Genomic DNA, 22,818 nt, shown 5'->3' with positions numbered 1-22,818 from the left:
ACAGGGTCAAACAACATTTCATGCAGTGAAAAGTAAATCTGTCAGATATTTGTGATCAATAACACTGGACTGTACTATCATAGAATTTAAAAAAAAAAATGCTATGGCACATTTGTTGGTCACAAACAATAAAAACTGAACGATCAATGTTAGATCCTTATCATTTCACTCCCAAAATTTACAAATAGCATTTTTGGCATAAAAGTCATACATATTGTTATCATGCCATTTCATGCATGTCCTAAGATTGTGACACGATGCATTACGTTTGTCCATAACTGTCCGAAACAGCTGTTTCATAGTAGCATCTGTGATTTGTCAAGCAGGATAATAATCATGTAAACACAGTGATTAAGACTCAGATGAAGAATATATATTCTGTACATTTCTCTCTATTTTTTATGACAATAAATATTTCTAAGTGTTGATAAATACAAGGTGGTAGATTTCCATGAATGGGGGCATTTAACATTTGGAGAAGACTCATAAAAGTTGATTTTCTTCCTTTAGGCAGTGACTAAACAGTTACATGTGTTCTAAAGAGGATTTAACTGTTGTTGGTGACAGTGAGTAGATGGGTAATAAGTAATAAGGCAAGTCTTAATACAGATCAGTTGAGACAAACACCTTAATTATAACTTGGCACCAAATATAAATTAAAGCTACTGGCTAGTTCAGATTTGGGGATTGTTATGTGAAAAGGACAAATACATTTAATTTATGGTTAGCAGATTCAAAAGGGCATACCAGCTCTGCCAATCTAATTTAGATCCTGACGCCTGCTGTGCTTAAGGGAAAGACATTTTCTCCATCATGTAGTAACAAAACCAAAATTAAAAGAAACATTCTGACATTATGGGAAAATGTGCTTACTTGCTTTCTCGTTGAGAGTTAAAATAAACAACAAACAAACAAACAAAAAAAACCCAACAGACTAATATCACCAGTAGCTTACTCGTGTCTCCAGGCAACTGGAGGTTTCCAGGAAACCATCCAACCCCTTCCAAATACTGAGTTTAATGCCAAGTTTTTGTACTGAAACAAACAAGTTATAATGTTCCAATTAGCACACTTTAAAAATTCATAGGTGGACTTTGTTATCTTGATTTAGAGCCAGGCTCGCTCTTTTCTCACTTGTCGCGTTAAGATAATTAGCTAACTAACTAGCTGAGGAAAGCTAACTAGCTGTAGTAGCTTCCAATTTCTATACATCCAAAGGGTGCCAAGCAATATGTCTTGCGTAGCATATTATGTATATCATAGTGTAGTATACTATATACCTTAAGTACTTGTTTAGTGTAGTGTAGTGTGTATTGTAAAGTGAATTTAACTGGCTAAGTCTTAAATCAAAAACGGCAAGTTATGCATTTTATGTTAAAGAACATGAACTGCTAGCAGCTATATTTTGCAATCTTCTGACCGCACATATATTGCCAAAATTTCTAATAGTAAACATGACACTGTAACAGGCATATACTCCAAGAAACAGCAAACCATGTCCATCAGAAAAAAAGCTGCCGCTGCTGGCTAGCTAGCAATTGGCATGCCATCACTGTAAATGACTGCTGGTTAGTGGCATCGCCCCTTTTTCTATGTACAGAAGACTGACACAACTGAAATGCTGACAGGTAATTATGCAGCACTTCTGTAGCTGTATTTGTAAGTGTGTGAAGAGATAGTACAAAAGCACACAGCTTGAGACAAGGAAGAATTTCTCATCAGTCAGTAAGAAAGCAAATAAGCAGCAACCCAAATGTCAAAATATTTCTTTTACAGCATACAAGCAGCTTAAATTGTCCAAGAAAATCTTTCAGCCCAGAAAAAAAAAAACAGAACAGGATCCACTTTATATAATGTAGCTACACTATTCATTGAAATAACCAGACAGTTAGAATATGTCACAATACACTGACAGGGAAATGCAGAAGCGGGACAGTGGGCAAGTGAAATGTCATAATTTGTTTTAATATTGCCAAAAAAGGTGTCAGCTAGACACACACAATACACATGGATATGGTGTGTGCGTAGGGAAGGCAGGGAGGTAGAGCCAACAGTGAAGGGTGGGTGAATTATGTCGGGGCTATAGTTGCCTGATGGGGGGAAGGTTAAGGGTGTCCAGAGCGCTGTGGTAGAGCTCTCTCAATGCTCTCAGCAGATACAAACGACAAAACATTTGGTTGAAGAGATGAGGCAGTGGCTCCTGCAAGCAAGACAGACAAGAAGAAAGACTGAGAATATAGCAAGGGTATGTGAGGGAGTGAAAATACAGAGGAGCAAAAATAACAATTGCTAGGCCCCCCTTTGTTTTACAACAAACATTTTCGCCCCCCCCCCCACGCACGCAAGCACGCACAAACACATCCTCCAACCACACACACCCATATTTTGCTCCATTGCGGTTTATTTCACACCTCAGACATTTAGTAAACAATTAAGCAAATACAAGTAATCTGCAATAAATTGCAGGTAGTAGTAAAATAAACTAATAACTCTTTTACGCTGCTTCCACACCTACACGGTTATTTTTGAAAACGCAGCTGTTTCGTCCACACGTAAACGGCGTTTCGAATCACCGAAAATGGAGATTTTTTAAAACTCCTTTTTTGCGCTTATGTGTGGACGAGGAATACAGAGTTCGTCACGCAACGTCAAAGGTATGTGCCTTTTTTCACATCATGCTGTGCACCACGTTATTGTTTACATGAGATGAATTGCAGAATAGCAGATAGAGACAAAATACTGTTAATCTGACCATCTGCAGATTTTACACGCTTACATACACACGCGGTTACTGTCCCTCCGTTTAGAAAGGCAGAGGCGTCACGGTGGGATTATTTTATGTGTAGTTGTTTTTTCCTGTGTAATAATATTCAACATTGCTATCAATACATTTTTCAAAAAAATGCCTCTCTGTGCAAAATGGATTCAAAACATAAACAACTGTGGGATACTGTTTGTCCATGATTTGAACCGGGAGAACAATTTTGGCAGGATCAGCCAGATATTATTTGTGTGGACGAGGAATACAGAGTTCGTCACGCAACGTCAAAGGTATGTGCCTTTTTTCACATCATGCTGTGCACCTTTAACTTTACTGTATAAAGAGCTAACATCTCCAAAATGTCAGGAGCAGTTAGTCATTACAACAAGTGTTTGTGAACTAAAAATCAAGAATGTGGGATACTGTTTGTCCGTGATTTGAACAGCCCAGTGCTGCTCCCGACAAAGGGAAGACCAATTCTGCAGGGAAGACCTACCTCGGCACTTGTGCAGGTGAAGCCAAAGGGAAGATATGCTTCACTATATTTTCTAGTCTTTGGCTTAGAATGAAGTTGGTTTGGAAACATATTCAGCGATGCTTCATCTCCTGCTTTGCGTTTCTGCGGGCGCCCCGTGCTAGCAGTGTCAAGCGTTTTGTTTTTTTCCTTTTCATACTGCGCCCCCCCTGCCATGGCTCTGCGCCCCCCTAGGGGGCGGGCCCCACACTTTGGGAAGGTCTGCATTAACGAATGAGTCTATGCAATCTTCTGACCACAACTGTATGTAAATGTAGTGTATAAGAAGAAAGGGAACACACAAACACACAAGAAAAATCACATAAACGCATAAGCAAATAGATTTTGCAGCATTCACACATAATCAGAAAACCCTACTGTAAGCATATTTGCTGTGGTAATATATAATTCAGAAAATGATTAAGTGTATGTTTACAGACAAATATAAAATCTACTTCTTGTGGGACAATATGTATAATATAATCCAGTTAATTTGTACACACTCCCCGCTGTAAGTACACACATACATATATGAGTACATCCTTACCCCCAGCACGTGGACCCGGTTGTAGTAGGAGCTAAAGTCTTTACTGAGCGACACGAGAAATTTACAGATCTGAGGAACACAAACATGTGTATGAGTTATATAAACATCTGCAACAGCGGACGTATCCACCTTTTCTGTTATTGCTCTTACCTGTTCAGTTTTTATGTTCACTCTGGCTCCACCCCCTTCGCTATCCAGAGCCTGTCCCGATTGTTCAAGCAGCTCCGAGAATGGAATGAGGTAATTGAACAGGAGAAGCCATTCACCCTGTCAGTTAAAACACAGTCACATGGTAGCGCTGTAGGATTAACACTGCATTACTAAAATTTAGAAGTTACAGTTTCTAATATAATTAAAATTAAGAAATATAATCAAATTGTAGAGAACAGCATATCATAGAAGACACTAAAGTGGCACCTCTTCTTTCAGAGCAGAGAAGTCCAGCTGGGAGTCCTCTGGGATTTCTGGGTAAAGACCTGCAGATAAAGAGTCAGGAAAACTAAATGTAGAAACATTGTGATAGATTTTACATTACATGTTCAACATTATAGACATATTGATTGAACCCAAGAGACCAAGCAATAAGCCAAGTATCCCTTCATTTAGCTGTGGATGAAAGCTTTCATTCTTTTGGACCCTGCATATCAAGGACTGTGCACTTATTTAGGTTTATTCTCATCTTTTAGAAATAACTCTCCCAGTCATCACAGGCATTTACTCTTCATCTAAAACTCATATTACCTTTGGTGTACCACAAGGATCAGTTTTAGGCCACATATAAAATTCTGTTTAAAATGATGGCACTTCAAATCATCCAATGTCAGCATCCTTATTCCCTGCTAGTTTGTTTTTAACCTTTATTCAACCAGGAAGCCAAACTCTTGAGATGGGCCCAGAACCACTGTGTTGCCAAGGTGTCACCCCTTAGAACAGCTGACCCACCTTCTTCTTCAGCAACACACCTGAAAATCATCATTGTTGTTCCCTTTTTTCAAACCACATCTTAACATGGAGTTCACATGCAGAATAGAAACAATTCCAGCACAATTTGATCCAGCTCAAAGCTTAGCCCTACCTAAGCTTTGAGCTGGATTTTCCAGATTTATCAGATGACATCACTCATATCTTGGTTTCTCATGGATTTTAAGATCTGATTGACACACGTGTGTAAAGCACTTTTTTGTCTGACTTGCTTTTTTTTCTTTGCTATTATTTTTTATGATTGTTTTTGTTCTGTTTTGTTCTGGCTTCTTAATATTCATAACAACATTTTGTGTTTTGCATGTCCTTGGATACCACCCTAAAGCAGCTAACCTTGCTTTCTTATAACTGTGACAGAAATAAAATGCTCCACATGCAACATTATCCACCCACTGAGCAATATCGATTTCTGATTTATTTATGCAACAAAACATCACAGTCCCGCTGAACTATAAATAAAGCTCGTTCTGGCTTTTAATAAGTCTCTCTTTCTCTTCAGACTGGGTGAGGTTAAAGGAAGACTGCAATCATTGGCCACAATGATCTGAATTACGGGAACATTTATTTACAGAAAAGCACAGCTCTCACCTTTCTCCACTCCTCTCTCGTAGCTGTCGAACAGAGTGTGCAATCGGGCGCAGTTATACATCACAAACACTCCTCCTCTGGGCCCCTTGGTCGACACACCGCCTTCCCTCTTGACGTCCAGCGTCACCTAAACATACGGCTGTCAGTCAGTCTGACTTAGCGCATTAGAGCATGGCTGCTTGAAAGGGAACAGTGCTGTACTGATGACTCACAGGACTAGTGTGGACAGTCGACAGCAGCTCAAATCTGACTGCAGCAGAGGTCATGACCTTGATGATGTCCTCCCACGTCTGACCTTCAAGAGGAGGAAGCACTTGTCTTCAGTTAATTCAGTTTACTTACAGTCTATATGCACAATGAGAATGCGCATAAACACACACACCTTCTACTTGATCTCCATACTTCATCTCGGAGGCCTCTTTCATCTGACCTCTTCTCAACCTGGAGGAGAGAAGGAAGAATAGAAGGCTCATTAATACAGGGAACCGAGCTAAAAATACACCACAATTACACGCAGACGAAGAAAAGCATCAACAGCGTCTTATTCATCACATCTGCAACGTTACGGTGCAGGGAAGATGATGGTAAGAGTGTTATTGGTGAAAACAAACACATCTGGTGGGGATCTGGGCAGGGTTTGTGGAGGAGTAACAGAAATGACATGAGTATGTCACAAAAAGGACGAGAGAGGACAAAGGATAAAACAAAAAAAAAGAGGCAGAAGCACAGACAGAGGAACTGATGTGTCTTACTGCAAGTACTGTGCAGCAGTCAGGTGTGAACCAGGAGTCTTCACAGGCCCACAAACAAGATGCCTCTGCAGAAACAGAAAGCAGAACAGGTAAAAATAGGAACCCTTCATCACTGCATAGTGTGTGTGTGTGTGTGTGTGTGTGTGTGTGTGTGTGTGTGTGTGTGTGTGGCTACCTGTGTGTGTTTGGCTCCGCTGGCTCTCCACAGCATTGCTATCTGCTGCTGGCGGAACTCATCTTGACAGGAAGTCGCATGTAACACTGTTACCATGGCTGCCTATGAAAGAGGCAGTGACAAAATTAAAATCAGTGCTTTGTCTGCCCATTTTATTTTGTTTTTTATTAATAATTTTATATTAAAAACAAAAGACATGGAGTGTGTTTGTCTCACTGTGCAGTCAGTTGTGGATAGGTCCAGTTGTGCCAATTGGGAAACGCCGTCTCTGTTAACTAAAACAGGACAACAGTCTGTCAGCTGTTATTATACAATATGAAATCTCTGTTATCTCACTCATCTTTTATCTAAGCTAAGCTGCATCAATGCAGTTTTATTACTTTGGGAACTAAGCTTGCTGGCTTTCTTGGAATAAGTAGGTACCCCTCAGACACACACACACACACACACACACAACACACACACACACACCACACACACACACACACACACACACACACACACACACACACACACACACACAGGAGAAAGTTGGCTTAGCTTAACGTAAACATAAAACAGTCTTCTAAGCTCACTAATTAAACGGGAATGTTATAATTATGAGTGCCGCAAGTTATTCTTGGCCAGGTGAGAAGCTTGCTGGAGTCTCCTGGCAACCAAACTGGAAACATGAAGTTTGAGGTCACTGGCTCAGCAAGAAGCAATTCTGGCACAAATCCTCAGATAAAAATAAAACAGAGCTTGATTTATTTGAGTGGACTGCAATTAGCTTCAGTAAAGAGAAAACTGCCAGTTTCATTTTTTTTTTTTTTGGACAAGCAGGAAGATGAGATATAGAGATTTCTAGAACTTGACACAAAAAGCAACAACTGATGAAAAATATTTGCCCTGGATTTGGATAAACTGATCATTCTTCATGATGAGGTGTAAATGAAGGCCTGTGGTAAGCAAGGGAACAATGGGGGAAAGCACTCAGACTCACCCGTGCAGGTGCCAAGGCTGGGGTCGTATCCCGGCAGCCCCTCCTCTTGAAAAACTTGCTTCAGGTTGATCCTGAGTGCTCCTTCGTTCTCTCCCTCCTCTGCTTTCCTCCCTCCCCCTCCGCTAGCTCTCCTGCCTCTCTCCATTTCCCTCTCTCTGTATTGAGACTTCTCTAGCGAGTCCTGAATCTTCTCCTCCCGCTCTTCATTCGTCCAATTACCCGGGGCTGTCGGCCAATCGATTCCCAGGGCTCGGAGGAAACTGATGATGTCGCTGTCTTCAGGAAGTGTGGGGCAGAAGGACACGGCATATCTAAGACAGGGAAAGGGATTAATTAACAGTTGCATCCATTGATGGTTAATTGATTAGTCTATAGATTATCAAGAAGCCAATGGTAAAATCTTTCAAATGTCCACTAATGCAAAAAAGAGAAAAATCAGCTAATTGTCACATTTGGGAAGCAGTAAACAGTTAATTTAGGGAATTTTCCAGTGTTATGATGACTGTGTTATTAATTCATTTTGAATGAGAGAAAAATTAAAACCAAGAGGATTTTAAAAGCCCGACATTTCTGGCAATGTTTACAAGGTCCAGGTCCATTAAACCAGACTCACCCCTGTCTTCTCAGCAGTGCCCCCATGTGGTCAGCCAGAAGAACAGTCCTCAGCTGGCCTAAACTCATTGTGTCAGGACTGGGTGTGTTGGACTTAGGGTGCAGTGCGGGGCAGTTGAGCACCACACAGCCCTGCCTATGACTCAAGGGCTTCAGGTACTCTGCAGCTCCACCCGCCAGAACGGCCCTGAATGTGGCAGCCCGATCCACCCGTACCCTTAGACCTTCACCCATCACCTCCCCACCAGCCACAGGGAGAACCCCACTACCACGAAGGGACAGCACTCTGGACATCACTGCTGGAGGGACCTGGGAGGATGTAAAAATAGATATAGGATGTCACATACAAGCAATAAGAAAAGTATAATGTATGAAGGGCGTTTTTATTGTTTTTATAAGTATTAATGGTTGTCTGATACATGACACAGTCACGCAGTTATAATCACACAATCCTCCCCTAGCATTAGCATTGTATTAAAGAATATTTGCAAAGAGGTTTGCAACTTGGGGGGTATTTTATGACTCTGACCTCTCATTTGAGTCTAATGTCATGCAATCCTTCTTCATTCAGCTTAGACAGATATCAAAAATCAATTAATTCAAAATCCTGCTGACAGGCACCAGTCCTTGCAATCATTCTTTGGCTACCTGTTAGCTTTAAAAATTAATTTTAACATTTTATTCCTGGACTTTAAACCCCTACATAGTCTGTCCCCTGCCTATATCTATGAGATGTTATTTTAAATGAGTATGGCTGCTGCCCACTAACAAAGCATATTCTTGTTAGTAGTCTGTAAAGCTTGTTCAGTCACTAAAGATCGAGGCTTTGCAGTCCAGGTCTCACAACTTTGGATTTCCCTGCCTGAGCATCTCATCCAGGCTAATTTTGTAACCTCTTTTAAATCTCTTAAAGCACATGTTTATCATCCGCTTTCTATAACTGCTAATGTGGAATCTTTTTCATTTTTAAGACCCAAATGTGTATAAATGTTTGTTTTTCCTTAATCTTTTCAATTTTTAATTGTTTTTAAATTCCCACTGTAGTCATGCTTAACTCCAACTTCTCATATTTGTTGCTTTTATTATTGCTAAGCACTTTGTAACATTGTTTTGAAAAGTGCTTCATGTTTTATTTGTTCTACACACATTTTTGCAAATAAAATAAAAAATGCACACCATTCTCAGTATGTCTCAGTGGCAAAAAAACATTAGATAATGGAATCTGCTTTAGAAATCAATGCCAGTGCATCTCTACACTGTAAACAAAACGAGTGCATTGTGGAACATAACACATGCACAAGGATATAAACAAATATGTACTAATGTGTTTCTTTTTTAATCTTTGCATTGTCATATTTTATGGCTGAAGAGAACAAGCTTTAAACGGGGTCTTTTTGTGCTCTGTGTAACGCAAGTTGCAGCACAGCCAGCTTGGCCTTTCTGTCTATCTGACCTATATTGTATGTGTCAGTCATGGGTTAATAATTACTGCTGCAGGCTGTTAGTGCCTGGTCGATGATGATGTTGGAGCAAAGTCAGCAACCTGATCAATCCACGGTACCAGGCCCTCTTAGTATCATTCAGATGTACCTACCGTTTTGTGAATTTAGGTGTTATTTATGACACCGTGTGGCATTCACGGGCAGTCGGAATCACCTGAGCACTTTAAAGCAGACAGTTCGGTCCCTCGCTCCTATTGGTCGAGTCACGTTCGAAACAGCTGAAAACACCTTTATTCGTTTTTAATATCACTGTATTACTGCGCGAAACGAACTAGCACTAACATAAACACACTAGTGCCGAGGAACTACACCGCTTAGCGGAAGAATAAAATGAAGAGCTGTTTATCGGAACTTCAATGTGTTTAAGCAGCGGTATTCCCGCTGTCTGGTGACAGCGTCCGGTTTGACTAGATTTAAGAAGCGTGTTCAGAAAGCGCATTGAGCGGCTTAGATACTATTTAGCGCTATGTTGAAATAACATAAAACAGCACACTCTGAGATTAGCATGGAGTCACGCAGAAGCTAATATATCCAACAGGTATCAGTCAAACCAACCTGTCCGTCGGCGTACAGCGTGTTAAGCATCGTGGTCGGCGACAAGAAGTCCCTGTTTCGTAGATTTTTAGCGCTGCTCTCCTTAAACCAAAGCTTCTCCGGTTCAGGGAATACCCTGTCACCGTTTACACGGCTGGAACCGTGGACATCTTCACGCTTCCCCCGCAGCGCGGAGCTCAGAGCACGGACTGTAGGGGTGATGCGAAGGGGCGAGAGCTCCTCGATGTTCTCCATCATCATCACCACCACCACAGCACAAACAGGTGAGCTTTCTACCAGTCAGCTCATTCACCCTCTCCTCATATCTTGTGTCAAGGCGTCGTCCCGCTGCTCGCGTTGAGACGGGCGAAGATGAGCCTGATTTTGGGTTACGCTAGCCGCACGGTTGCTCGCTGGTTGATGTCAGATGTTGCGCTGCATTGCCTGTTTTCTCTTTGCGGAACTAGTGAAATGTAATTTGTGTTTTCCTACGACATACATTCGCGTGTCGGACCAGCATGGCGCCATCTAGTGTTAGGTGAAATAACTGCAGTAGTTGTGCCCCAAAATTTGTGCATACTGCTCTCTGTACTGAGACTCTGGAATTTTGTTAGGGTTTGAGCTCGCCACCTCTTATCCAGTGTGGGAGAAAGGTCAACCATAAGGTGAGCCCACAACTCAAAAGTTGATCCTGGTCTTAGAAACCCAACATCATGAAATCCTTCCATCAGGGGTGAAGTTTAGTTAGATCATTTTCTTATTGCTTACTTTTTTTTGCTAATACAACCATAAACAGCTTTGTGTGTAGAAACTAAACATGCAGCAATTTTCACATTGATCATTTAAGCAAATGGTTTTTTTTAAAAGATTGTAAATAAAGTTATGGGTAGCACAAAGGAAGGTCCTTACAGCAGTTCAAAGACATGCAGTTAGTGCGGTTAGGTGAACTGGTGATTCTAAATTAGCCGTAGGTGTAAATTTGAGTATGAATGGTTGTCAACCTAGCAGGGCAGCTTTTCAGTTATTAAATACAAAGCTGAGTGTAGAGAGAACCACAAACAAGTAGCAGCTGAAGACAACTGCAGCAAAAGCCTGGCAGAATATCTCAAAGGAAAAAACACAGCATTCGGTGATGTTTGTGGGTTCCAGGCATCAGGCAGTTACTGACTGCAAAGGAATTTCATCCAAGTATTAAAAAAGTAACCCTTATATTTAAAAGTTTGTAATTTTGCCCAAGTAATGTTTGATCATTTTGATAGGTGTATAGAGGCAAAATTATCAAAAATTGTCTCTGTCAAACAAATTATGGACCTAAAGACATGGAGATCCCATTATCTCTATGATTTAAAGAGACAAACTGCAGAAAATGTGTCATTGTCCCATTAATGACATGCTGCATTTTGAGCAAAGAAAAGGAAAACAACAGTGATGAAGCTAGTGTCAGTGACGGTCACCTAGCTTGGAGAAAAGTCCTCCTGCAACTGCACACAGGTGCTGGAGGACATCCATCTGCAGAGGTCAATGGACCATAACAGAAAAATGCCTTATAATGTCAGCTCACAACCGTGACTGAAATAATCAGTTTATGAAACTACAAGAAAAATCATGAAATATTGGAGTGCTACCTAGTTCCCTGCACTTTCTGCCTCATCAGACCACCAACTGTCTGACAGCTGTCAAGTGCCTCAGTCCACATTTCTTCTTATTATAAACTACTAAGGTGATATTCAAGGAACTTTAATTGTCTGAGCTGCTGTTGAGGCAGATAATGCACTGCACATTACGCTTGGAAATTTGACCAGAAATGACAGACAAAATGGATTTAGTAAATGTGAGCAACAAACAGGACTTCGTGTTACATGGCTTAACACCTCTCGTGTGAACATGCAGCAGCCTTCGGTTTACAGGAAAGAGATGAGTCAGTATAGCGCTGACGTCTGGATGTCCTGATGGTGTGCAGTTAGATGTGCAAAGTCTTGCTTTCCTGTGTCCTAAAAACAAAATGAAGCTTAATGGTTCAGTGTTTGGCTAGCACTCTGGCTGCATTAATCACACTGAACTGAAATAAGGTCCAAAAAAAAAAAAAGTGTCTTCTGTTTATTCCGGCTCCCTTAAGTGCTGCTGGTCAGATAAATATGGCAAACACTTTATAGTTCTTGATGTTCTAAAGCTGCAGCAGAGAGCTTCGACACTCTCATCTGATACAGGCAACTCTAACATTTAAAGTTTGTTCAAACAAAAGAAGACTTTTAAAATGTAAAGTAGGGAAATGAGCCTATCTTCTATTAACCTCTGGCTACATTAGCCGTAGGCTCAGGGACAAAGACTGCCCTCTGTAGGATGAGTATAGCTAAGAAAAAACTACTGACTTGAATCACACACTTGGTTAGTTTAACCCTCACTGTCACTCATAACTGACCGAGAGCTCATAACTAATCTGAGAAATGAAGGGATCATTTCAGGAAAAGACTCTGTTCCCTTATCCTGAAGGTTTGTTATTTTGAAGGAATGATTTGGAACCGGGCAGTGCAGAGCGACTGCAGCAGCTGTGCTGTAATACTGCTCCCGCCTTGATTTTATTTTTATTTTTATTTTTTTTTTGGGGGGGGCTGTCAAGTTATCTGGTTCTGCATTTGCATGATGTCCAAGCCTGTTGTCCTATATTTACCTTTTTGCCTTGGGGCAGTACCTGATCTGTTAACCGATTGGTTCACAAAGGTCCATCTACAGTACAGTGGATTACACAATACAACCCTTCACTTTATCACGAACCTGTTTTAGCCCAAGCATTGCTGTAACATAAGACTTGCCTTAAAAGCACATTAAATAACATGCCTAAACTTAAAATGCAACTATTTACACCAAGTAGGTGTGCCATGTGTTACCATACACCTGCAGACAGACCTGCTCTGATTGGATGATATATGTGCTCATCATTGTTAGGTTTTATTGAACCTTTCCAGTGTTGTTTAGCCGGAGAGTTAGACTTTGACTTCTTTCATTCAGAGTCAGAGTACAATCAGAATACATATCATAAACAATATGTGATACTGGGATGTCCTTCGCTTAGCAACATGAAATCCATTAGGAGAAGTTGTTATAGTTAAATAAAAGTAAATTAAACTAGATGTGAAGAAATATTTTAGTTTGTGTGTTGTTGTGTGTAATATTTTTTAAATGACTTTTGAGAGCAATTAAAACTAACTGAAGCAATTTTGTGCACTACAATAATTAAAGTAAAGCTGTGAAGAAAATATCCCTAGTTTTAGTATCTGTTAGTTTAGTATAAAAATAAAGTATTAAAACTTGAGTCATGAGGTGTTGAGAGACTGTTGGAGACTCTGAATGTCTACAATACTATGACACAATTTGAGTGAACCGCTTTCCAAAAGTTGTTTTTATTGTAATACCTGTACTAAGTTTCTTAACTCTAGCCTCTGACACATGCCCTCCATACAATAATAATTAGACTTAAACCAAGAGGGAAACTAATTAAACCGAAACTAAAACAAACCTTTTTTTTTAACGATAAAAACTAACATGAAATAAGGAAGCACCCTCTGGAAACTAAATATAAATTAAAGAACAATAATAGAATCCAATAAATACGAATAAGACTACAAATCTGTGATAACTTTGCTAGAAGGTGAAGTTTGTAAATGACTATTTGTTTTCGCAATTTTTGGCTGTTTATCGGTGTTTTTTAGTGTGTTTACTAGGGTTGAGAGTGACTGGCGTGACGTGGATGACGGTATCAGGAGTTTAAAAGGGGGGATGAGGGGGTGGGAGACAAATAATCCTCTTTTTGCACGTCGTCTTCCGGCGGAGCTGTATGACGAACGGGGTGCGAAGATTAAATAAATAAATGCATCTTTTTAAAACGGTGTTTGTGTGATTTTTTTGTTTGTTTGTTTTTTAGTAAGTTGAGACGTGTTGTTGGGGTAATTGAACGCAACCCCAGGATGCACAACTGGCAGGAGAACGAAATCCGAAGACTGCTGAGGATCCGCAACTTGATCGCGGGCACGGCGAGAACTCCGCGGTTTACCGGCGGATAAACAGCTGCTGGCGGAGAGGGTCGTCCGCGGGTCACTGTACCACGAGCAGAAGACCCGCTGCGGGACCGAGCGCGTCGTCTAGCTGATACGTAGACAGCGACGTGATCTTCGAAATGCCCAGGAGGGGAACCCGGTGAAGCGCCATCCCCAGCACCTACACCCGCCACGCCCACTTCCGCACCGAAGTGCAGTTAGGGACGAAGTGGACGACAGAGGGCTTAACAAGCACCTGGGCCCAGCGGAGGTGGATGACGACGAGGACCAGTACAGAACACGTGCACACAATCAGCCCCGTGAGTTTGATTCTGTTGCAAGTTTGCAGGGGCGGTGCTAGATGCTATCAATCAAGCGCTGGTATCGGTATCAGATCGATTCTAGTGCAACAGGGTCAATACTTAGTTTCTGTCCTCGAAGTTCAGTACTTCTAAACCGAATTGTTAATTTTTATTTTTTTAAGAATGGGGGGGAAAAAACTTTGAACTGCACTCTAAAAAAATGTCTGAACCATTCTGTTGAATGTCTTTATTTGTAGCCTTCAGCACACTGAAACAACAAGCTTGTTTGACGTTTGAACTTCTATGGAGACCAGTGCATTTAGATTCCAGTAAAAATCACTAAAATAGTATAGAGTGTGAATTGGTCGTGAGGTGCAGATATCACATAGACTGGTTTAAACACACTACTGCACAGGAGGTTTTGGTCCAGTTACACTTTACTCTGTTTATATTCTCTATACAGGTCTGGCTCCACAGAGTAGCTCAAGCCTTTTACAGCAGGTAGTGAGGTCTGTGGGAGCTACATCATTTTTTCTGTGCACATTGAAAACCTACAACAAAGCCCAAGCGTTCATGGCTATTCTTCAGTTTTCAAATTATCAGCAAAGACCATGCAGAGGTGTTTATTATTATCCCATATACTTTTGATGTTGGGGTTTAGTGGAAAGGACTTTCTGAAATTGATCGGCATGCCCTTGGATGTTCTCAGTATTTAGGTGTAGGTGGGCTTCATTGTTGCACACACATTGTCTTTGAACACAAATTTTCACAGTTGGATCCACTCTGTCAGATAAGCTAGCTTTTAAAAGAATGCCATCAGATTCCTGCATGCATTTAAACTGACCTCTGGCCAGTATTTGGGTCTCCAGTTCTTTATCTAATCTGTAGGAAATCTGCATAAGGATCAGTATCACTTATTCAATATTCTGTCCTTATCAGGAGGCTCTTTTATTGCTGGAGTTTGTTCTATTCACCAGAGTAGATTTGAAGGGATGGTCGACTGTAAGACCGGTGGCCATAGTTTCACTTTGAGGAGACAGATGAAAGGGTGTCACTGTCTTCTAATTGCATGCTGCAATGTCTTTGTTTTACAGCACACGGTGATGGAGGAAGTCTCCACATCAGTGTTGGCGACGGACGCCCAGATCAGAGAGATGGACGCCTGTTTGCAGAGGTTAAAGGAGCATGTGAGGGAAATGAAGAACAGTCTCATGAGCCAGTTCATAGCCATGAATGAAAGAATAGGACGTGATACCTCAAACTTGTGAAAGACTACTGTCCAAGTTTCCTTTGCCTTTGGCTCCTTCAGGCTGCTGACTGACTCGTTCTTGTGTGAATGGCACTTGTTCACCACTTGTCCAGTGCCTCAGCCCAAATTAACCTCAACTCTGTTCAGTTGTAGCTACTACTGATCCAGGTCATGTTCACACTTTTGTTTTCTGTGAGTTGATTTCAGTCGTTAGTTAACCAGTACATGCTTTTAGATGCATACTGTAATTCAGTTTTATCGTACTAGCAAAGTAAACGTAGAAAATGAATAGCTGGTCTTTCTGGTTCTGCCTTTGCTTTTTGATAACACAGCCTACTGTGGAAGACTAAATAGAGTGGCTTTCTTTGTGTCAAAGAGTGCTGTGTGTTTTCTTTTCTTTTAAATTTCCCTGAGCGCTCTCACCTTCTGTGTAGCTGTGTGTAACTCAGATTTTCATCTTGTCTACAAATGACTAAGCAAGAATGAAAATGCAGTAGGCATGTTTGGCTTTTCTGAAAAATTCTTTTCTATAGAAATGCGGGTGGTTTGATCTACATTCCTCTTCGCTCTCAGTGCTTTTGAACCTTTTAAGCTTCACCATCATGCTTCTGGGATCTGAGTTGTGTGAGTCTGAAAATCTGCATTTGGTGGATTAATACCTGCAGCGTGAACAGAAAATAAAAGATAGCTGAGTTAGTCTAGTGTCTGACACGCGGGTGGGTGTATTCCTCCACCATCCAGGCCAGACATGTTTGAGTGAACACTGAAATGTAACACAAAGTAGGAGTGCGCTCAGCTCCAGATCTTAAACATGAATCGCGTGCCCGGTCTTGACAAATATGAAAACAAACAGAATACAGGCACCAGATGGAAACATTCATTTTACTTACCAAATATTGAAAGCATATTTTGGCTGAGACATCATCAGGATAGTCTGATGTATAATAAGATGAAATAATATTTTAGAATATAGTATAATAATTGTATAGAAATATGAGGTGAGGTCCAATCAACAAAGAGGACACACCGGCACGATAGAGAGCAGGCTATCCACCCAGATGAGAAAACTGCCATGAAAGAACAAAACAAAAAACATCACGTCATCATCCACAGTTAAATACTAAGTTATAGCAGAATAAAAATCTAACAGACTTGTATGAAGCTTTATCCCAATATGTTTGTCTTTATTTTGAACCGACCAAAACAGAATCCCTTATGAAGCCAAATATGTGCTCTGCTTGTTGAAAGGTTTCACCCTCTTTCACAGGGTCGGTGATGGCAGGTGTGGACTCAACACGGAACCTGCTGCTCAGTCATTTCCTGTGATCTTGTGGAACTGTCAAATTACAGGTACTCCTCTGTAGGTGATGCTGTTTGGTGTAATTGAGGGCAGTTTTTTCCTCACTCTTATAGATTAAGCAGCCTTACCCAACAATGGATATTAAGAAGAACACGTATACATATTGTGTGCCGGTTTGTGGAAACAGTGGGCCACACTCATTTGTAAAAGCAGAACAAATTGCAGTTGCTGCTTTGTGATGTGTTTGGAGGAAATGGTAAAAGCTTGTAATGTGATTTGACATTTACAGGACAACATGGGTTGTCACGAGCTTTCCGAGAAAGCATTGTTGTCATACATAAACCAGGTAGTAGTACCAAGAGGACGAGAAAAACCACTGTTATTTACTGTACATATGTACCACTGAAACCGTCGATGGTAGAGCGCATCATAAGCAACGTGCCACAATGGGCACTGCAAGAAAAATAATAACTTTAACTGTCAGTTTAAAGTTTGAGGTTTATTAGAAATTCCTGTTTAGCAATACAATTAGTTTTTAAAAAAACAACAACAACTACACACATTTTAAATATTGAAAGTAAAAAATAATTTTCAGCTGCCTCAGTTGCTGTTTCAGGTGTCATTCTTGGCTGACACGAAATTCCCGGTTGCGTTTCCTGCTCACAGCAATCCGGGAGAAAACGTGTCATTGAGGAAAAACACCTCTGCATCAGTCAGTCGAACCACTTTTGCAGACCGGCGACAGAGTGTCACATGACCTTACAGGCGTTAGTTTCACTTTCTTCACTGATTCAACAGAAACAAAACCACAGGTCTGCCCTGCGTGGGCCGTGATGGTGAACAGCGAGACAGTAGCTGTTATCAAAATGGGTTTTCTCAGTGACTCAGCTGGGTATTTTTACCCCAGATGCTTTTATAGCGTTCTTTACTGCCACTGGTGTTTTGCTTTTACTGTTTAAACATGGTTTTTGTTCTTCGTGTGAGAGTTTTGAACTGACGTGACATGAATTCTGTCTTAAAAACATTTCAAGGTGACCTGCAGTGTTGAAGCGTAATGTCTGATGTGTGGAAGGAAGGAGGATGCCCCACCGGGCTGATGTGTCGGGGGATGTCTTGTGCGCCGTGGGATGGAAACGGACCCCATAACCAGCTGGGGCTCAGAATCACAGCTGCATTATGGGTTCCGTTACAATCCCACCCACAAACAGAGGGTTTCAGCACGGCTGGCCTCAGGTCAACACGGCTAAAATAAAAAGGAAAAAAAGAACAAGTTAGAAACGGAAAGTAGGTGAATTTACATGATATGTTTGAGAGCAGTGATCAAACTCAGACGACCTGAAACGGAAAAACATGAGTGAGCTTTTCGATGCATTACATCATGTTTGTTTTGCACTGACAAATGAGTAAGGTGCTTTTTAGTGATTTGAAATTGAGAATTATGGCTTGTTTCCATTGTTGGGCTGCGCGAGCAGCTGAGGGTTTAGATGATTCAGTGGCAGTCGCAACACTAACTTCCTCTGGCTCGTTTTGTTCTGGTTTTTGGGCGCTGACACGACCTGATCTCAGACCTGCAGTGGTTCACAGTGGATCTCAATGGAAATTGTGTAACCTCCACCATGATGTACTTTAAGTTATTTGGCTGAAATGTGAACAATTTAAAGAAAAAAAAGATGTATTTCATCAATGAACAAGTGAAAACTCACTTTGTGATACATTTCTTTTTTTTTTTTTTTTTTTGATAAAGTTTGATCATTTTCAGCCATTTATTCCGACTCTCTAACTGCTGGTTTATGCTTCTGCAGAAGCAGACATTTAAGCCTATAAGGCGATCAGAGTCCAGTGTTCTTTATGCTGTAACATAAAAACAACCATTAAAATCACCTAGCCACTCAGGTCTAACTCGGTGATTTAAAAGTCCCACACAGATTCAGACAGATGCAAGGAGATTTAGTTTATCACTCCAAACACGACACACCTCCCAGTCACACAGCAGCTTGGCTCATTACAGTAGCTTAAAAAAAGATTACAGGCTCACCATTAAATTTGTAATAAAATGGACAAAGATGTTAGCGAGAGTTATGGGATACAAACTGCTTTTTACAGAAAACTCTTATTAACCAAAACTGGTTTCTGGAACTGATAATAGATGCTTTTGTAAAGTCTTCTGTTCTTTTAAGTTAGATAATTTACTGTGTTGCTGTCTGATTGAACGCTCTTAAACCAGAGTGCGTCTTAAAGAAATACTCCCCTTAAAGGTTTGGTCTGCTTGAGGGGGAAAGGTAGCAGAACAACTGTACGGCTTTCCTGAGAGGCAGGAGTCAGAAGAGGAAAAAGTAGTTTTTGTTTTGACCCAATTAAAGCATATATGTTAAAAAAAACAACGTGAGGTTCAGCTTGTCAGCTTTAAATCCATATCCATATATCCAGATATTGAAAATAGACCCATCACTTACTGTAACTGCAGTCATAAATAGGACTATATAGGTATTCTAGCTTGAAAAACCAGTTTTGTGTTATCAGTTGTCAGAAAGAAAAAGAAAGCAAACAACAGAGGGGGCGCGGGAGGTCAGTCTGACAAGGAAGAGCTGATAGAAACGATAAAAAGGAAGAAGAGAGCAGACGAGAAAACTTTAAGGAAGAGATTTCCATCGTGGGACTCTTCCTGTGAAGCCTGAAATATGCCTCACTCTGCCCTGTAATTAACAGCTAATCCAGGAAAACAAAAGACGAAGTCACTGAAAGAAAGATGCCTCGCAAAGGAGACAAAACAGCAGCAGCTCAAAGATACTTTCAGTTTGTCTTGTCGGCTTAAACCCCTGATTTAAACCTGACGACTTTGTAGCTCTTCTACAGTGTGTGGGAGAATTAAACAAACCCATCCGTTGCAATCAATTTAAAAAAAAAAAGCAAACTGTGTGTGGGAGGAATGTGAGGAAAGAGTTAAAGTTAAACTGAATAAGGGGAGAGAGAGAGAGGTGGAGCCATTCAGAAGCCAAGCAAGAGAATGAAAGCAAAGTGAGTGTACACAAGAAGCTGTCAGACACACGGCTCATCATTAGATTCAGTGTTGCTGAAATTTAAAAAGCTTTTACCTAAATGTTGAGCGGCTCACCTGCGCGTCTGAGCGCTGCGTCGTCCTCTGCAGTCCCGTCTGCCAACAGCTCTGGGACTCCAAACTTCCTCTTTAAATACTCCACAGATTCATTTCACTTTCACTTCTCCTGAGGGCAAAACTCCTCCTTTCCTTCCTTTATCCACTCCCACTGCCCCAACTCGCCTCTCGCCCTCCGCACAGAGACGGCAGCTGGTTTTCTTTATTTAAAATGCATTCTAGGCAAACAAAAAACACCCACAATTGGTGTAAAAGTTCACTTTTATGTGCCTTTTCTGTTTAAAATTGTTGTACAGTAAGCACAACCTCAGTGTATTTAAACTTTAACTGATTCAAATGCTTTCATTTATCATTAAACAGCCATATGTTTTATACAATGTTTTATTGTCTGTAGTACATATAAGTGACACACGATCAGTTTTTATGACTTAAATACATTTATTTTCATTTTCATTCTCCTGTAGTGACTGTAAATTAACATATTTTTATATTTTATAAAGGATCAGATTATTCAGATTAAAAAATACAAGTTTAAGTGCATGTAGATTTTAGTTTGAGGTGCTGATGTAATTTCTAAAAAGTCAGATTCATATCTTTCAAACAAATTAACTTTATTTTCAGTGAAAACACTTCTATGGTGCTTAAAAAAAATAAAACTGGAAAAATCTGGATTATCCAGGACCAGAAGATATTCTACTTTTTTCCTTTTCCTTTTTTTTTAAATGCTGTGAGCCTACACAAGAAACGTTATTCTCCTTCACTTTGTTTTGGTGGATGGTTAAATCTCCACAACTTAAACCTACTCAGTCCTGTTTGGGTTAACAAATAGGGCATAAGAGTGTCGTAAATAAGTAAAGGTGCATTTTTAATTTAATCTCATGAACTGTTGTTGTAGATCAGGTTTTAACACCACGCACAGATAATCAAACATTTGTAAAATAATTATTGGACTCAGTTTTTTTTTTTTTTTCAAATTTTATACAATAAAACAACATCTGATTGAAATTATACTCAATTGTTTCCACTGCAAGAGAATGCAGTGTGTATTATATTATATATCATTTTCACACTGAAAGTAGGGTAAGGAAATGAATCAGTCACTTTAAAAAAACCCCAGTCATAATTAGAATCTGAAACACAATATATGAGAGATATAGTTCTTTACGTGACTCATTTCCTTACCTTACTTAAATGATATATAGTTTAACCAATATGTAACCATTAAACATGTCAACTATACCCATTTGTTTATTCCAAAGACTACATAAAATGCATTATTAGTTTTCTAATGTTTTCTACAGCTATGAGTAGCCGTAGTAATGACTTAATACTCATAATAGTAGTGACAACAAAGGTGGTGTTAATTGTAACTATTAAAATGGGCTAAAATCAGTTAATTTGGAAAGTTTAATATTGCATTGTAATATCGTAACCATTGTTTTATCTGTGTATGGTTTGGGTATGTCTCACAATGTCGGTAGAATGCTGCTGAAAAGGATGTAACATGAACATACAAATAAGCTTAACCCTTTCAAACGTGTTCTCATCTGAAGGTTTCTTGTAACCAGAGTGAGCCTTTGTACCCGACGACGGTCACTCAGCATTAAAGGAGGCATTGTGGGAGTTGTATCGCCTATTTTTACAATTTTTTTTTTTGGAACAAATGAAAACCTTAAACAAAAAAAAAAAAACCAGCCTCTGCCATAACCACTGCACCCTTACCAGAAGTAGTAGGAGAAGTCACAGAAGTGACTTTAAGTACAAATGGTGGCTTTATTTCACAGATCGGGGTTCGGTTTCACATGTAAAACCTTCATCTATCCATTGTGCTAATTGAGGCATGTAAACTGACTCTTTCCTGTGTGTTAATTACAAACGTCTGCGTGCGACATGATGGATGAACCGAGGGCAGGTGTGACCAACAGAGTGTGACCGGACAACTCCCATCAGACAGTCTGCGTTTCAGCCTGGAAAGTCCGGGAGATTCAGAGGAATACCTGATGCTCTCTGGAGACCTTCAGCAGATAGGAAGATGTGGAGGTAGGCGGAGAAAGGGTGGTGGCTTTCTATGTGATGGTGGAAACCACTGTCCTCGAAGCAAGATTGGACTGAGTGGCAACAAACCGAGCTTCTCTGGAAACTCTAGGTGGGCAGATCCATCCAAATGTTAACACTGTACCCGCACAGATGGAAAAGAGTATTGATCTGATACTAAGTTCACTGAATTGTGTTAAACTATTTTATTAAAAGGATTTAGTGGTCATGAAAATGTGTTCAGAATTTGCAAATTGAGGATTTCTTAAATTATGACACACTGCTCTCCCCTAAATAAGCTGTGTTTACAGGTTAAAGTATCAGTACCTGTGTTTATATCGGCAATACTGGCCCTGTATTTGATAGGTATCAGATTGATACCAGAATTTGCAGAATCACACAGGACTACTGGAAACCAAAATAAATGTCATGATGCTTTGGTGTGTGTGTGTGTGTGTGTTCTCCTTAACTTTACAGCATGTACAGATTGATTAATATTCTCTGTCCTGATGCAAACTGCAAAGAATTACTTTGAAAGGCTTTTAACTGTTTGATACATTAAGTTTTGAAGTTGGATGTTTAGTTCCAGTTCTTCGGTGCAACCTACTCAGGTCAGCTAAGTATATAAATGTACAAATTTTAAACAATTCTTCAAATCAGATTGAAAAAGAATATTTCGTATAGACCCCTTTGACCTCTTTATCAAACATAAAATTAGAAATTAATCTAAAACAAGCCTGTTTTTAAAGTCTGACTTAAATGGAGTAAATTGAGTGGATGATGATATAAAGTGTGTAGAAACTGGCACACAGATGGCCGTCAGCTCTCGCTACTAACGAAGT

At 40.2% G+C, this 22,818-nt stretch overlaps 1 protein-coding gene and 2 long non-coding RNA genes across 5 annotated transcripts in view; 1 reads left to right on the top strand and 2 right to left on the bottom strand.

The window, feature by feature from the left end:
* dalrd3 (DALR anticodon binding domain containing 3) overlaps positions 1 to 10,209 on the bottom strand; it is a 26,357-nt gene extending 16,148 nt beyond the window's left edge. The window contains exons 1-13 of one of the 2 annotated variants that reach the window (XM_042221046.1): positions 9,970 to 10,209; positions 7,914 to 8,221; positions 7,301 to 7,611; positions 6,535 to 6,593; positions 6,319 to 6,420; positions 6,144 to 6,208; positions 5,774 to 5,832; positions 5,604 to 5,686; positions 5,392 to 5,518; positions 4,240 to 4,298; positions 3,973 to 4,089; positions 3,823 to 3,891; positions 1,040 to 2,200 (exon numbers count right to left, since the gene is read on the bottom strand). In XM_042221046.1, the coding sequence (XP_042076980.1) occupies positions 2,081 to 2,200; positions 3,823 to 3,891; positions 3,973 to 4,089; positions 4,240 to 4,298; positions 5,392 to 5,518; positions 5,604 to 5,686; positions 5,774 to 5,832; positions 6,144 to 6,208; positions 6,319 to 6,420; positions 6,535 to 6,593; positions 7,301 to 7,611; positions 7,914 to 8,221; positions 9,970 to 10,209 (1,719 nt within the window). In that variant the 3' untranslated portion in view covers positions 1,040 to 2,080. Of the gene's footprint in view, positions 1 to 1,039; positions 2,201 to 3,822; positions 3,892 to 3,972; positions 4,090 to 4,239; positions 4,299 to 5,391; positions 5,519 to 5,603; positions 5,687 to 5,773; positions 5,833 to 6,143; positions 6,209 to 6,318; positions 6,421 to 6,534; positions 6,594 to 7,300; positions 7,612 to 7,913; positions 8,222 to 9,969 lie in introns of those variants that run through there. The other variant, XM_042221047.1, reaches the window with a different exon arrangement.
* LOC102304510 lies at positions 10,118 to 22,661 on the top strand. Of its 2 annotated transcripts, XR_006054428.1 has the most exons (4): positions 10,118 to 10,232; positions 13,868 to 14,299; positions 15,376 to 16,880; positions 21,855 to 22,661. It is a non-coding gene; the product is annotated as an uncharacterized LOC102304510 (long non-coding RNA). The 2 variants fall into 2 exon arrangements; XR_001336880.2 differs by lacking the exon at positions 21,855 to 22,661 and having other exon boundaries at positions 15,376 to 18,079.
* LOC121814554 lies at positions 17,311 to 20,260 on the bottom strand. Its single transcript, XR_006054429.1, has 2 exons — positions 19,923 to 20,260; positions 17,311 to 18,073 (listed from the first exon to the last, which is right to left on the bottom strand). It is a non-coding gene; the product is annotated as an uncharacterized LOC121814554 (long non-coding RNA).
* Positions 22,662 to 22,818: the final 157 nt, after the last annotated feature.

This window comes from Haplochromis burtoni, unplaced genomic scaffold, assembly GCF_018398535.1.
Source record: "Haplochromis burtoni strain Fernald_Lab_line unplaced genomic scaffold, NCSU_Asbu1 Contig_60, whole genome shotgun sequence".
Lineage (NCBI taxonomy): Eukaryota > Metazoa > Chordata > Actinopteri > Cichliformes > Cichlidae > Haplochromis > Haplochromis burtoni.
This window is presented reverse-complemented; position numbering and strand designations above follow the sequence as displayed.